Source organism: Myodes glareolus, chromosome 13, assembly GCF_982192425.1.
Source record: "Myodes glareolus chromosome 13, mMyoGla1.1, whole genome shotgun sequence".
Lineage (NCBI taxonomy): Eukaryota > Metazoa > Chordata > Mammalia > Rodentia > Cricetidae > Myodes > Myodes glareolus.
In genome coordinates, this window is record NC_142038.1 from 47,590,589 (window position 1) to 47,603,755 (window position 13,167).

At 45.2% G+C, this 13,167-nt stretch overlaps 1 protein-coding gene across 5 annotated transcripts in view; it reads left to right on the top strand.

Annotated features, from left to right (window-relative positions):
* The window catches only part of Nr3c1 (nuclear receptor subfamily 3 group C member 1), a 123,587-nt gene that overhangs the window by 20,647 nt on the left and 89,773 nt on the right, over positions 1 to 13,167 (top strand). For 2 of the 5 annotated variants that reach the window (XM_087896083.1, XM_087896084.1), the window contains exons 1-2: positions 6,386 to 6,511; positions 9,806 to 10,996. In XM_087896083.1, coding sequence (XP_087752209.1) covers positions 9,819 to 10,996 — 1,178 coding nt within the window. In that variant the 5' untranslated portion in view covers positions 6,386 to 6,511; positions 9,806 to 9,818. Of the gene's footprint in view, positions 1 to 6,385; positions 6,512 to 7,234; positions 7,577 to 8,058; positions 8,079 to 9,805; positions 10,997 to 13,167 lie in introns of those variants that run through there. The other 3 variants (XM_085699926.2, XM_048419520.3, XM_085699927.2) reach the window with 3 other exon arrangements.

Here is a 13,167-nt window from a genome sequence, read left to right on the forward strand (position 1 = left end):
CCCTGCTTGGACTGCACCCACTCTTCGCATAAAATGTTCCTCGAAGTCTGTTTCTTTTCTTAAAAATAGATTTTTTTCATATAATATATTCTAATTATAGTTTCCCCTTTCCCAACTCCTCCGAGTTCCTCCCTGCCTCCATTCCCATCCAGATGTTTCTTTTCTTTCATTTTTTCCCCCCAAGACAGGTTTCTCTGTGTAGCCCTGGCTATCCTGGATCTCACTCTGTAGACCAGGCTGGCCTCAAACTTGTGGATCCTCCTGCCCCTGCCTCCCAAATGCTGGCATTAAAGGTGCGTACTGCCTTGTCCAACCAGCTGTCTCTTCTACAGTGACTGTCTGTCCTCTTCTCATCTTCCACAGGCGTCCCTATTTTAACGATTCTGATCTGATGTCATTTCCATGGCTATTTAGGTGAGAGGGTGAAATTTACAAACATAAATTCATTCCATAAAGGACATATGTGGCACAATTTATAAAATATAGTAAGTTCTATGTTTTATAATACTCTTGAAATATGTAATTTCAAGAGTATTATAAAACATAAATGTAGAATACTCTTGAAAAGTAACTTCTATATGGCCGACTGATTTTCAAAAAATGATTTCAATAATCTCTCTCTGGCTTATGTTAATAGCCAGTCTATCAACACATTCAATACAACTTCTTGGGAAAGTCAGACTATCAATAAATATTTGATTAATATTCAGTTTAACAAAACAGATACTGTTAACTTCTAACCTGGTCATTGGCTGATACTTTGTACTGGTGAATGTGCTAATAGTGAAGGAACAAAGATATATATTGAGAGTGAAATTTATTCATGAATATGAACTAAATAATGGCTTTTAAGTACTGGAGAAATATTTATTCATAAAAATCATAACTTGAAATTTCATCTTCACTATTAAAATATCCCATAGCACTGAAGACTGGATGGATATCAAGATAACCATACAAAGATCTGGTTTATAGTTTGTCTAATTTCTATAGTGCAAAAACTTCACCATAGTTAATTTTAAACTACCAAAATAAAACTTTGGAATGCAGAGACTACGGGTCCATATGTCATAACACACCAGAAGATGTACATTACACTACACCGTATCAAATAATAGTAAAATAGAAAGTCACTCCTGGGCATTTACTAACATTGATGTTGAAATGTTTAGTTGTAAATTTATAAATTATTTTTGATAATGGCCATGATTAGTAACTAACAGAACCTTCGAATGGTTAACAGGCAGCTTTTGCAAGCTTGTACAGCTAGCTGTAACACAAGACTAAGTTGCCTTGTGTTAAAATTTGACTAAAACTTTATAGTCCTTTGCACTGGGACATGAATGAAAAGGGGTAAAGGTAATTTGAACTTTTGTTGTAACTTTCTGATAATGCAGAAATTATGTATTCCTCTCCTGTTTTCTGAAGAATTCTTGAAGTTCCAAATCTCCTACTTCCTTTGAGATATATGGATAGATATTACATTCTACAAACTGAAAAGCTAAATGACTGGCCCAAACCCACTCAGGTGTGTAAACTGTGAGTTGTTTCAAATGCAGACCTTAGTTCGAAAATTAAACAAGAGGATAGAAAAAAATAGATATTGATACTATTTTATAAAATGTAGCAAATGTCCTTTGTAGTATTTTATAATGTAATATGAAGAACTTATATAGTCTGCCACCTCTTAAGAAGTCTATACCTGCCTGTGCATGTGTTAAACTGCCCTCTTACATGTGTCTCTTTTTAATACTTGTGCTTAAATCTATATTGAAACTCTTTAATAAGGGGCTGAAGAGATAGTTCAGCAGTTAAGAGCACTGGCATCTCTTCCAGAGGACCTGGGTTCAATTCCCAGCACCCACATGGCAACTCACAACTGTCTATAACTCCAGTTCTGGGGGATCAGACACCCTCACACAGAATATATACAGGCAAAACACCAGTGTACATTAAATAAATAAATACATCTTAAAATAAACCTCTTTAATAAACTTCAGCTTTGCTTTAAAAATGATGTGTAAATCCAACCTACAATTTAGGTTCAAATGAAACAAATATATACATAATCTAAGTTAGGAGCTGAGGTATGAGAGCTGAAACGGAAGGAAAGCCTCTCAAAACTGAGCTGAACAATGCCACCAACAAATGGGGTAGGCTGAAACACTGTCGACCAAAGGAGCATGGGACAGAAGAGATTAAATCAGAAAAGGAAGAAAGCTAATGACATAATGGCCAACCACAAATGCCACAAATAAAAAACAATGTACGTATAATTGTTGCAATTATTCTGTGTGCTTACTCTAATGTCTCCAAACACTTAAAACATTAGATTGGCTGCTTATAGCAACATGTATCTAATTTATCAGCTGATGTTTAACCTCACCTTTAATCCCTTATTGCTTCAACCAAGTTCTGCAAATATAGAGGACATAAATTTAACCAGAATAGCCACAAACACTTTATACACAGGAATAGAAGCTGGTATTTTAAGTTACTTATGATGAAAGCAAAAAGGCAAAACATAACAAAAAAAATGGGGAAGGAAAGATGTGGTAACTATGTAACGTTTCCAAGTTTCTATGTTAATTCCAACGTGTTTCTTTTTCTAAAGAAACACATACCAAATCAGCATGGAGTCTGATCAAGAGTTTGATGTACTCAGTTTTATAACAAACATGTCTCTTGCAAATGGAAATGACAACGCTCACAGAAATGAGACATTCAAGTTTAGCTGGGTTTTCCTTGAACTGCTTACCTGTAAAGCCCAAAGAATGTATTTCCAAAGTCAAGATATTAAAGAGGCATTTACTTGCTATGATGGTTTCAGGAAATATTTTTTAAAAAAGTTTTGACAGCCAACATGAAAAGTTCTGTTAGATAACTAGTTACTATTTTCAAAACTATTCATTGAGAAAAAAATTATTTGGCTTCAATTTACACTCAACATCAAAGATTTAAGGGGATGGGTAAAGTAACAAAAGCAGAGTCATAAAAAAGTATCATAGCTATAGGAAAATAAGTTTCAACTTATTCAACCTTTTGTAAAGGACAATGGGTCTGACCAATAGTAGAGGTGGGCTATAAGGAGCCTTTTTCTGAATAATCCTTTCCAACAAAAGTTAGTCAGTTCATCCCAATAAACCCAAGTTGTCTAGTCTTCATACAACACTTACGACTGGTGTCCAGGCAGGTGATGAACACAGAGCCAAGGTTACTCCATACACTTTTCCTGCCACCAGCTGAGCTAACACAGTCTCTGTGCTTTCCCCCTGAAACTTGTTTTCATATAAAGAATGGAATTTGAGTATGAAAAGAAGGTATTCTTCTACACAACCTAAAGGGAAAGACACTATAAACAATTTTAGTCAAGCAGTGTGAGCAGAAGATACTTGGAGTGAGGCAGGAGAGAACCATGAGCAAGGAAAAATCTGACTTACTCTATAAATGTCTTCAATTTCTTTCTCTACTCGTTTGAGTTGAAAGCACTGTTACTTTCAGAGCAATCTCTGCAGCCCAAAAGCTATAGCAATGTAAATGGTGCTATGGTAGCAGCTCATTTATTAATATTTTGCTTTAGAACATGGTATTCAATACATATTCATCAATTCATTCAACACCCACTATGCACTGGAAATATAATGTTGAACAGGAAAGACTCAGTCTCTGTCTTTTGGCATCATATTCCAGCCAGTAGTAAGAATATAGCAAATGTGCACACAACAAATGAACTCTCATTGTAACACGTTATCAAATTGTGCAGGATACTGTAGGAACAGAAGGTCTACTGGCTTATGAGTACAGTGTGCTTGGAATTTAAAATCCATGGAAAGACGCACGAAGAGCTTGAGCAATCTTCATAAACTTTTTACTAATTCACTTAGCCAACTTAAACCATCGTGAAATTAAATGCAGTTGACTAACTGACTCAATATTATTATTATAAGTCTGTAAAATATTACTTGAAGCCTTACTATATAAGGCCTCTGTTCCAAGGACATAACATAATGAAAAAGGTGGATAAGGTCTTTGTGGATTTAAAAAAAAAAAATGGGCCCAGTCCACTGTGGATAGAGCCCTCCATGGGCTGGTGATAAGAAAGTAGGCTGCAGAAGGCATGGGGAACAAGCCAATAAGCAGCACGCCTCCATGGCCTCTGCATCAACTCCTGCCTGCAGGTTCCTGCCCTGCTTGAGTTCCTGTCCTCACTGCTTTTCATAATGAACAGTTTAGATGGATCTGCGAGTGAAAGAAACCCTGTCCTCCTCAAGTTGCTTCTGGTCATCGTGTTTCATCATAGCAATAGCAACCCTAAGACAACCTGTAACACTGCGCATTTGCAGAGCCCTTTTGGAGCACGTGGGAGGCCCCAGATTTGAGCCATAGTCCTTCCCAACAAGTAAAATACAAAGTATCGATTTCTTTCAACACTTCCAGTCAAATTGGGCAGAAGAGTCAGCGAATGTTAAGCAAAACTCATAACTATTTTTATTACTGTGCAAATATGTTTATTGAAAGTTTAAGCATATTTTAAAATAAATATGGCAGATTAAAGCCTGAGATGTTTTTCTATTGAAGTAATAACAAACTAAGGCATAGTTCACTAAAAGAAAGAACAGGAAGAGTTCATATTTTTGTTCAACTGAAAATATTTGCAAAAGCAATTTTAAAGTGAGGTACTTTTCTACATTAAGAGCTATTAGACATGCAAAAAGCAAAGGGGAAACGTTAAGTGAAAATTCTTGAAAAATAAATTATTCAAAAATGAAGATCACCTACCATTTACAGCTCAAACATGAAAGAGAAATGAATTAGAATCTTTAGATGAGTAATTCAGTCATGTAGATGATTTATGGTATGATGATATACATAATAATATAATATGTATGCACATCCTTAGCTCTTTTTTAAATAGGCAAACATCAAAGATAATCATATTAGCATGAGTTTTACTGTAAGCTCAAGTACCCGTCTCCCAGGAGTCTGTTGGTAGTTAGGGGACCAAATTCACAAGACATCTGATTGCAGTACTTGAGCCTCAGAAGGTGAGAAAACCTGACAAGGAAAGTAGAGACATAGGTTTAAGTTCTCAATATCCACTCTGGACCTGGTTGACTTCATCCTCCTTGGGAAGAAAGGAATCTCTCTTCTCGACTTTACAGGCTTTTTTGTTTTTATTTTTCATTAACACCAAGTGGCTCAAGGACTCTTCATAAACACTCTTGGGCAGCCAGGCTTAAGATGGTCTAGGTTTAGCTTCGGTTCCTTTGCCAAGATGGCTGCCCCGGAGCCGGTGGTGGTAGCGACCGTGGAGCACCTCTGCCCAAGCGACCTGCTCACAGCCACGATCTCCCCTCGCCTAGCGGACGACGCACCGGGCAGCCTAGACCCTTTCCCACCGAGGAGAGGCGTCTAGGTGGGACGCCACGGAACACCTTCGCCAAGATGGTGGCGGCGCGGCTTCACCGCGCTTTACCAAGATGGCGGCGGGAGGCTTCCGGCACGCGCTTCCCCAATCAGGGATCCCGATCGGGGAGGTCAGGCCGAGGCGGCCGCCCTCGGAGTCCGAGAGCGGCGCGAGCTGCTGCAGTCGCGCGCCCGCCCTCCTGCCCGCCCTCCCGCCCGCCCGCTCGGTGGAGTCGCGGCCGCCTCCGCTCTTGTCACAAGTGCCAAGTGCTGTCACCTGTGGGGGCACCAAAGTTACTTCTCCGCACCGCGGGGCCACAGCGCCGCGCCGCGCCCCGCGTCCCCCCCCCCCCCGACCCCAGGGTCCCCGCGTCGCCCCCGCCTGCCCTGCCCGGCGGGCACCACTACCCCCGTACCCCTCTCAGTCCTCGGGGGACCGGCCACGTGTTTCTCTGGGAGACCCGGAGGCGCGTACGGGAACAGCTGGAGGGAGCTGAACGCTGACGTTGGAGGGCTTTGGAGCTGCGTGTTTTGTTTGATTTGGGGGGGCAGCGGGGGTCCCTGGAACCCTGCGGGCTGGGCAACGCACCCAGCCTGGGGCAGCAAATGTCACGACTCGGCGGGGAGGGGTCTCGGCGGGGAGCTTGGATGCGGGCCCCAAAGCGGGTGGAAGGAGAGGTCAGGAGTTTGGGGTGAGAAGAGGGCGGACTTCTCCAGCAACTTACTATTCCGTCTGCAATTTGCTTCCAGGCCTGTCCCCCCTCCCTCCCGCCCCCCAATGCTTCCTTAATTACAATTTTTTTTTAAGTGCAAAGAAATCCAGCTCGCTAGAGGTTTTGCATTCGGCGTGCAACTTCCTCCGAGTGTGAGCGCGCTGGCAGGCTGGGAGGGAGGGGTGGGGGTTGAACTTGGCAGGCGGCGCCTCCTCTCCGACTCGGGGAAGAGGGTGGGGGACGGTCGGGGCGCGGGGGAGGGTGGGTTCTGCTTTGCAACTTCTCCCGGTGCGAGCGAGCGAGCGCGCGCACGGCGGCTGCAGACGGGGCCGCCCAGACGATGCGGGGGTGGGGGGACCTGCCGGCACGCGAGTCCCCCCCACGGGCTCACAGTACGTATGCGCTGACCCCTCTCCTCTGCCCTCCCCTCCCCAAGCCTCCCCAGAGGGCGTGTCTGCCGTCCGGCCCCGAGAGCGGCCGCGGCGCTGCTGCACCGTTTCCGTGCCATCCTGTAGCCCCTCTGCTAGTGTGACACACTTCGCGCAACTCGGCGCTTCGCCGGCGCGGACCACCCCTGCGGCTCGGCCGGCTGCCTGTCACCCTTGGGGGCTCTGGCGGCGGACCCACGGGGCGGGTTCCCGAGCGGTTCCAAGCCGCCGAGCTGGGCGGGGGCGGGAAGGAGCCGGGGAGAAGAGAAACTAAAGAAACTCGCTTTGCCTCCCAGGCCAGGTCGGCACCCGGCCGCTGCCGCACTTTTTCTCTTTCCTCGGGTGGGGAAGGCAAAGGCGCGCTCGCCCGGAGCGAGGCGATGGCTGGGTGCCGCGGGGTTTTGCAGGCGCCGTCGGGGCCGGGCTGGCGGGGCCCCGCACGCTTGGGCGAGGGGGCGAGGGCCGCGGGCGCCCTTGCAGTTGCCGTCAGTCGCCAACAGGTTGCACCGTTCCCCGCGGCCGCCGCGCGGCCCCTCGGGCGGGGAGCGGCCGGGGGTGGAGTGGGAGCGCGTGTGTGCGAGTGTGTGCGCGCCGTGGCGCCGCCTCCGCCCGCCCCTCGCTCGGTCCCGCTCGCCTGCCGCGGCCGGGCGGCCCTTTCGCGTGTCCGCGCTCCCCCCCCCCCACCTCCGCCTCCTCCATTTTGCGAGCTCCAGTCAGTGCCTGGAGCCCGAGTCGCCGCCCGCCCGTCGGGGACGGATTCTAAGTGGGTGGAACGAGACGCCGCAGCCGGGCGGCGCGGCGCCGGGACGGGGGACGCGCGCGGGAGACGGGAGCGGCGCGGGGCTCGGCTTGTCAGCCGGGAAGCGGACGACTTTCCGCGCTAGGGGCTCTCCCCTCCCCCATGGAGAAGAGGGGGCGACTGTTGACTTCCTTCTCCGTGACACGCGCGCCTCCCGCGTCCGCACGCCGACTTGTTTATCTGGCTGCGGTGGGAGCCGCGGGCGGGCGGGCGAGCGCGCGGGTGCCGAGGTGAGCGGGGGCTGGGCAGCGGGCGCCCGCGCCGAGGTGAGCCGGGCTGGCGGCGCTCCCCGAGGGGCTCGGCAGCCGGGGCGGCGGGACTTGGCAAACTTTTGTCAGCCCTGGGGTTGGGGGTGGAGGCTGGCGAGGGCAGGGTGACGGTGACGAAAGGGCCTCGGCGGTGACAGCGCCGGCGCTTCCTCTCCCCGCACCGCCATCCCTGGCAAGGCGCGCTGCCCCGCGGTGGAGCTTCGCGCGCCCCGGCGGGAATCTGGCGTGCTTTTTGATTTGCTTTTTGCCGCAAGCCCTCGGGTCTTGATCTGTCCTCGGGGGCCGCCCGGACAGCCGCTTTTCCCGGGGGAAGGCATAGCGGCGTCTGCGAGCCGCGGGCTCAGGGCGCTCGGCTGCGGGCTGCGGGCTGGTGGGGTGGACGCGGGGCTCGCAGCCTGCAGCCCAGACTTCTCCCGCCCGGCCTTATCTGCTAGAAGTGGGCGTGCCGCAGAGAACTCAACAGGTCTGGACACATTTCTCCCTTCACCTCGCACCTTTCTCCCTCCTTCTCCTCCCTCCCCCCCTCCCCCCGACGACTTGTGCACTAGCTTTGGGGCACGATTTCGCGCCCGACTTTTCTGTTGGTCCTCTTTAAGTAAGGGGACCCTCCTTAGCCGCAGGTTGTGTGTGTGTGTGTGTGTGTGTGTGTGTGTGTGCAGCGATTTTTGACAAGTGCTACTTTCATGTTTGAGGTTGCAGACTTGATCATTGCGGCCTTACTACTTAAGACCCTTGGCATAGTTCGTTAGGGCCGACTAGCGTCCCAGGGTTATTTACAGTTTTAACTGGGAGATAAATGCCGCTTAAGGGAGCATCTCATTTTATAAAGTATTGTTATGGTTTCGGGCTTGAAAGGCAGCTGTCAAAAAAGCGGGTGTGGAAATTCATTAGGGGCCATTTCATATCTCCTGCTTAGAGATCCTTATGAGATGCACACACAGCTCCCCGGTGGGTTCTGAGAGAGAAACCACGTACAGGGAAGATTCCTAAAGCAGGTCTACCCTCGCCACCTTCCTCACATTCCCCTTTCAGTGAAGATGATCCTATTTCTTAGTGCCTTGGTACTGGAAAAGTTTACCGTTTTATGTGAGGGGTTCCCCAATATACTTAGCATCATAGTCTTTGACAACCTCTTAAAGCGTTTTGTTTACTAGCAATATACTAACGATCTGGACAAATATAATTTAAATAAAAGTAGGTTGAAAACTGCAGAGAAAATCATTCTGAACATTTTCTTGGATGGGTTTTATCTGAATTTATATGTGATTACACAGTTCCGTTTCTCTATTTTTCCCAGCATTTCCATATTTGGAAAGAAAAAAATCTTAAATCTACAGATAAATTATTTTGTATTGAGTGCATTAAGCAATTTTTAGAAAGAAATATAACTCGATTGATTTTGGTGTTAGGAGTTTTGCTCTGTTTATTTAAATAAGTTAGAACTGCAGTGAAGAGGCTAGTACAAATTCTGCTGTTTTTAAAAGTACATATTTTAGGCTATATACAATGCATATCATTTCTTATCTCCAACGTTTGGAGGTGAACGCTACTAAACAGGCACATCTGGTTGGAAATGGAGGTGAAAGATAAGAGCATTCTGCCTATAGCAGAACAGCACTGCTTTTTTTTTTTCAAATAAAATGTGCATAATCCCCTAGAAGGTTGTACCTTGAAGGAGGGTTGGATGTGGGGGGATGGGCATGAGGTGAAATTGTGAGTCCTAAGGTGCAAACAATTATACCATAGCATTTATCAAATGTCTTATGTATTGGTTTCCAGAAAGGCAATCACCCTTGATTGAAAAGGGATTGGAATTTTAAGTTTCATGCCTACAAAAAAAAGTTAAATACTTGACATCAGCTTGAACCTTTAGAATAATCATGTATAACAAATTACAATTCCTATGGTTGCCAAAGCTATACATTTAGTGAGCAAGATAAACAGCCAAATTCAGATCAGTTCAGTATAACTTTGTCCTTGCAAATGAGCTGCCTTGTGTTTTTCTAGATGTAGCTCCCTTGGTGGGAGCAGGGACTATAGGTTTATTTTAGAAGACTGAAACTATTTCTCTGATAGTGGGGACTTTGATTGGGAGTTACCTAAAGGGTTCATTTAATAGGCTGTCTCTCACTAATCGGATCAGAGATAATGTGATTTTTATAGCTTATTATGTCCTCTCTTTTTTTGTAGTTAATATTTGCCAATGGACTCCAAAGAATCCTTAGCTGCCCCTGGTAGAGAAGTCCCCAGCAGCTTGCTTGTCCGGGAGAGGGGAAACGTGATGGACTTTCATAAAACCCTAAGGGGAGGAGCTACCGTGAAGGTTTCTGCATCTTCGTCCTCACTGGCTGTTGCTACTCAAACAGATTCCAAGCAGCAGAGGCTTCTGGATTTTCCAAAAGGCTCAGCAAGCAATGCGCAGCAGCCAGATTTGTCCAAAGCCGTTTCACTGTCCATGGGACTGTATATGGGAGAGACAGAAACAAAAGTGATGGGAAATGACTTGGGATACCCGCAACAGGGCCAAATTAGCCTGTCCTCTGGGGAAACAGACTTTCGGCTTCTGGAAGAAAGTATTGCAAACCTCAATAGGTCAACCAGTGTTCCAGAGAAACCCAAGAGTTCAACATCTGCTACTGGGCGCGCTACCCCTCCAGAGAAAGAGTTTCCCAAAACTCACTCTGATGCATCTTCAGAACAGCAAAATCTAAAAAGCCAGCCTGGCACCAATGGTGGCAGTGTGAAGTTGTATACCACAGACCAAAGCACCTTTGATATCTTGCAGGATTTGGAGTTTCCTGCTGGGTCCCCAGGTAAAGAAGTGAATCAGAGTCCTTGGAGGTCAGACCTGTTGATAGACGAAAACTTGCTTTCTCCTTTGGCAGGAGATGATGATCCATTCCTTTTGGAAGGGGAAGCAAATGAGGACTGTAAGCCTTTTATTTTACCGGACACTAAACCTAAAATTAAGGATACTGGAGATCCGATCTTCCCAAGCTCCAGCAGTGTGACGCTGCCCCAAGTGAAAACAGAAAAAGATGATTTCATTGAACTTTGCACCCCTGGGGTAATTAAGCAAGAGAAACTGGGCCCAGTTTATTGTCAGGCAAGCTTTTCTGGGACAAATATAATTGGTAATAAAATATCTGCCATTTCTGTTCATGGTGTGAGTACCTCTGGAGGACAGATGTACCACTATGACATGAATGCAGCATCGCTTTCTGAGCAGCAGGATCAGAAGCCTGTTTTTAATGTCATTCCACCAATTCCCGTTGGTTCTGAAAACTGGAATAGGTGCCAAGGGTCTGGAGAGGATAATCTGGCTTCCCTGGGGACTATGAACTTCCCAGCCCGATCGGTGTTTTCTAATGGCTATTCAAGGTAAGCTAATGCCTTTCTGTTTCATCAGAATGATACGCTTAAGATAGTTTGATACATTTTAGAACTCATTTATCAGAGTGTGTCTTCTAGAGATTTGCATACTCTTTCAAATAACTGAGTAGAAAATGGTCTTTTGAAAGTAGGCATGTTAGAAAATCTGAAGGACTCACCTGTGCAGAAGCACTTTGGGTGTTTGGATGAATAGTAATAGTTTCTCTCTGGTCAGCATTGAAGATCTTTGTGTGTGTGAAAACTTTACATCAGAACTGCTCAGTAACTAATTGCTTGAGTAAAATGAACATGAAATCAAGAAAATAATACCTAGTCATATAATACATAGTTGTGCATACGAAATTAACTGCTTTAGAGTGCATTGTTACAGAAAAATGCTTCCATAGTTAAAAGTTGCTTTGCTATATGTGTCCTGTGTGGAGTGTTACCTTTCAATTGAAGGGTTGAGAACTGGGAGTATTGACCCTGAGCCCTGCTATTCCACCAACATTCTGAGTTTTGACATGGTTAAAGCAATGCAATGTGTAGTGACCTAAACCATTGCTTAGAGTAGCCGAAAGTAGACAGTTGGTGCCTGCTTACCAGCTTCTTTGAGGAAGGAACTGGTGCCCGATGCTTTCAAGTGCTCCTGCAAATACTCTGGTAGGTAACTCATGGTTAGAATTTTTCAGGCTTCAGTTAGCAAGCACTCTTCTTTTTTTCTCAGTGTACGTATACCGACATTACTGTCTGATCTCACTGAGGTTCCCTAGAATGAAATTACTGAAAACAACTTGTAAGTTAAGGTAAATGTACTGGTAGGCTTAGGTACCTGTGGACTGTAGTGATACAAGGCTGATTAATCCCTAGGGGGTTGTTTTGTTTCTTCCTTCCTTTGTATGTAGTCTCACCAACTTTCCCTTAACTATTAGTAATCTTCACTGTTCCTATTAACTAGTCCTTTGAGAAGATTTCACTTAACACTCAGAAAAAGAATGTTTTCAGTGTGTTCTTTCACCGAGCTACACCTTTACAACACCCCTTTGCCATGAAGGTTATCCTGACATTGACATAGAAAAAAGCATCTCTTCCCTCCATGTGTAGGAAGCTTATATTGGGGAAAAATTAGATTTAGACTGTGATCTATTTTTCTTAAGAGCTTAATTATAGCTTAGCAAGAGAGGAAAAATCGCCTTTGTTCTTGTCTAGCCTGAGAGATGGGTGGTTACTGTTTGTATTGACTATTGTTAGTTACTACTAACCTAGTACTCACAATTAGTTCTCTCTTATTTGGGGGAAATTATTGCAGGTTTTTAGTTTTTATGAATTAGGGGTTTAAGATATCTCCAACAAGGAAATTTAAGTAGTTTCTTATTGCATAAACTTATGTTTTTCAAATATTGAGACGCACTGTGCTTTAAATTTTCCAATCTTAAGTTTTTGACAAAAGGTTTCATGCCATTGACTTTCATAAAAGAGTAATCACAGTTGATCTGATTATCTATAGAGAGCTATTAAACTGATTTATAAACATGTGATTATATAGGGAAAACTAATACATTTAGGAAATCCCTTGCCCTGAAAGCCATCATAAAATTCTTCACTTTTTATTATAAAAAGAATAACAGAACCAAAACTTAATTTGCATGCACCATAAATTTTCATTAAGTCTTATAAAATCTGGGATATGAACAATAAATCTCACCCTTAAATCATTAAATAATTTCAGTGCTAAAGCACTTTGACACTTTCTTAGTGGCATAAAATGTTCCCGTTTTTGTTGTGCCTCTGCCTTTACCAAGGTAGGCAGGGCTCTGATGATGTGGCACTTTAGAGGTTCTTTCCTGTTGAGGAAGTGATCAGTTGTATACTAACACGGTTATTTGTGTTTAGGCACACTAAAATACCCTAATGGGGCAGGCCAATGCTTGCAAGTTTCACACTTAGGGCTGGGAACTGTTAGTATCCAGAACCAAGCTTCACCCAAATAAATTGGGACAATGTTTCCTTTCTGACCATTATTGAATTCTTCTATTGTTTCCCAGCAGCGGCCCTGGCAGAACTAAAATTGGTTGCTCTCTCTATATGATGTGCAGTAGTTGCCAAACATTAGCTACAATCAGTGACCCTGAATCATCAGCCACTAAGTCAACACGCTGAGGCACCACCTGGATGGCGTC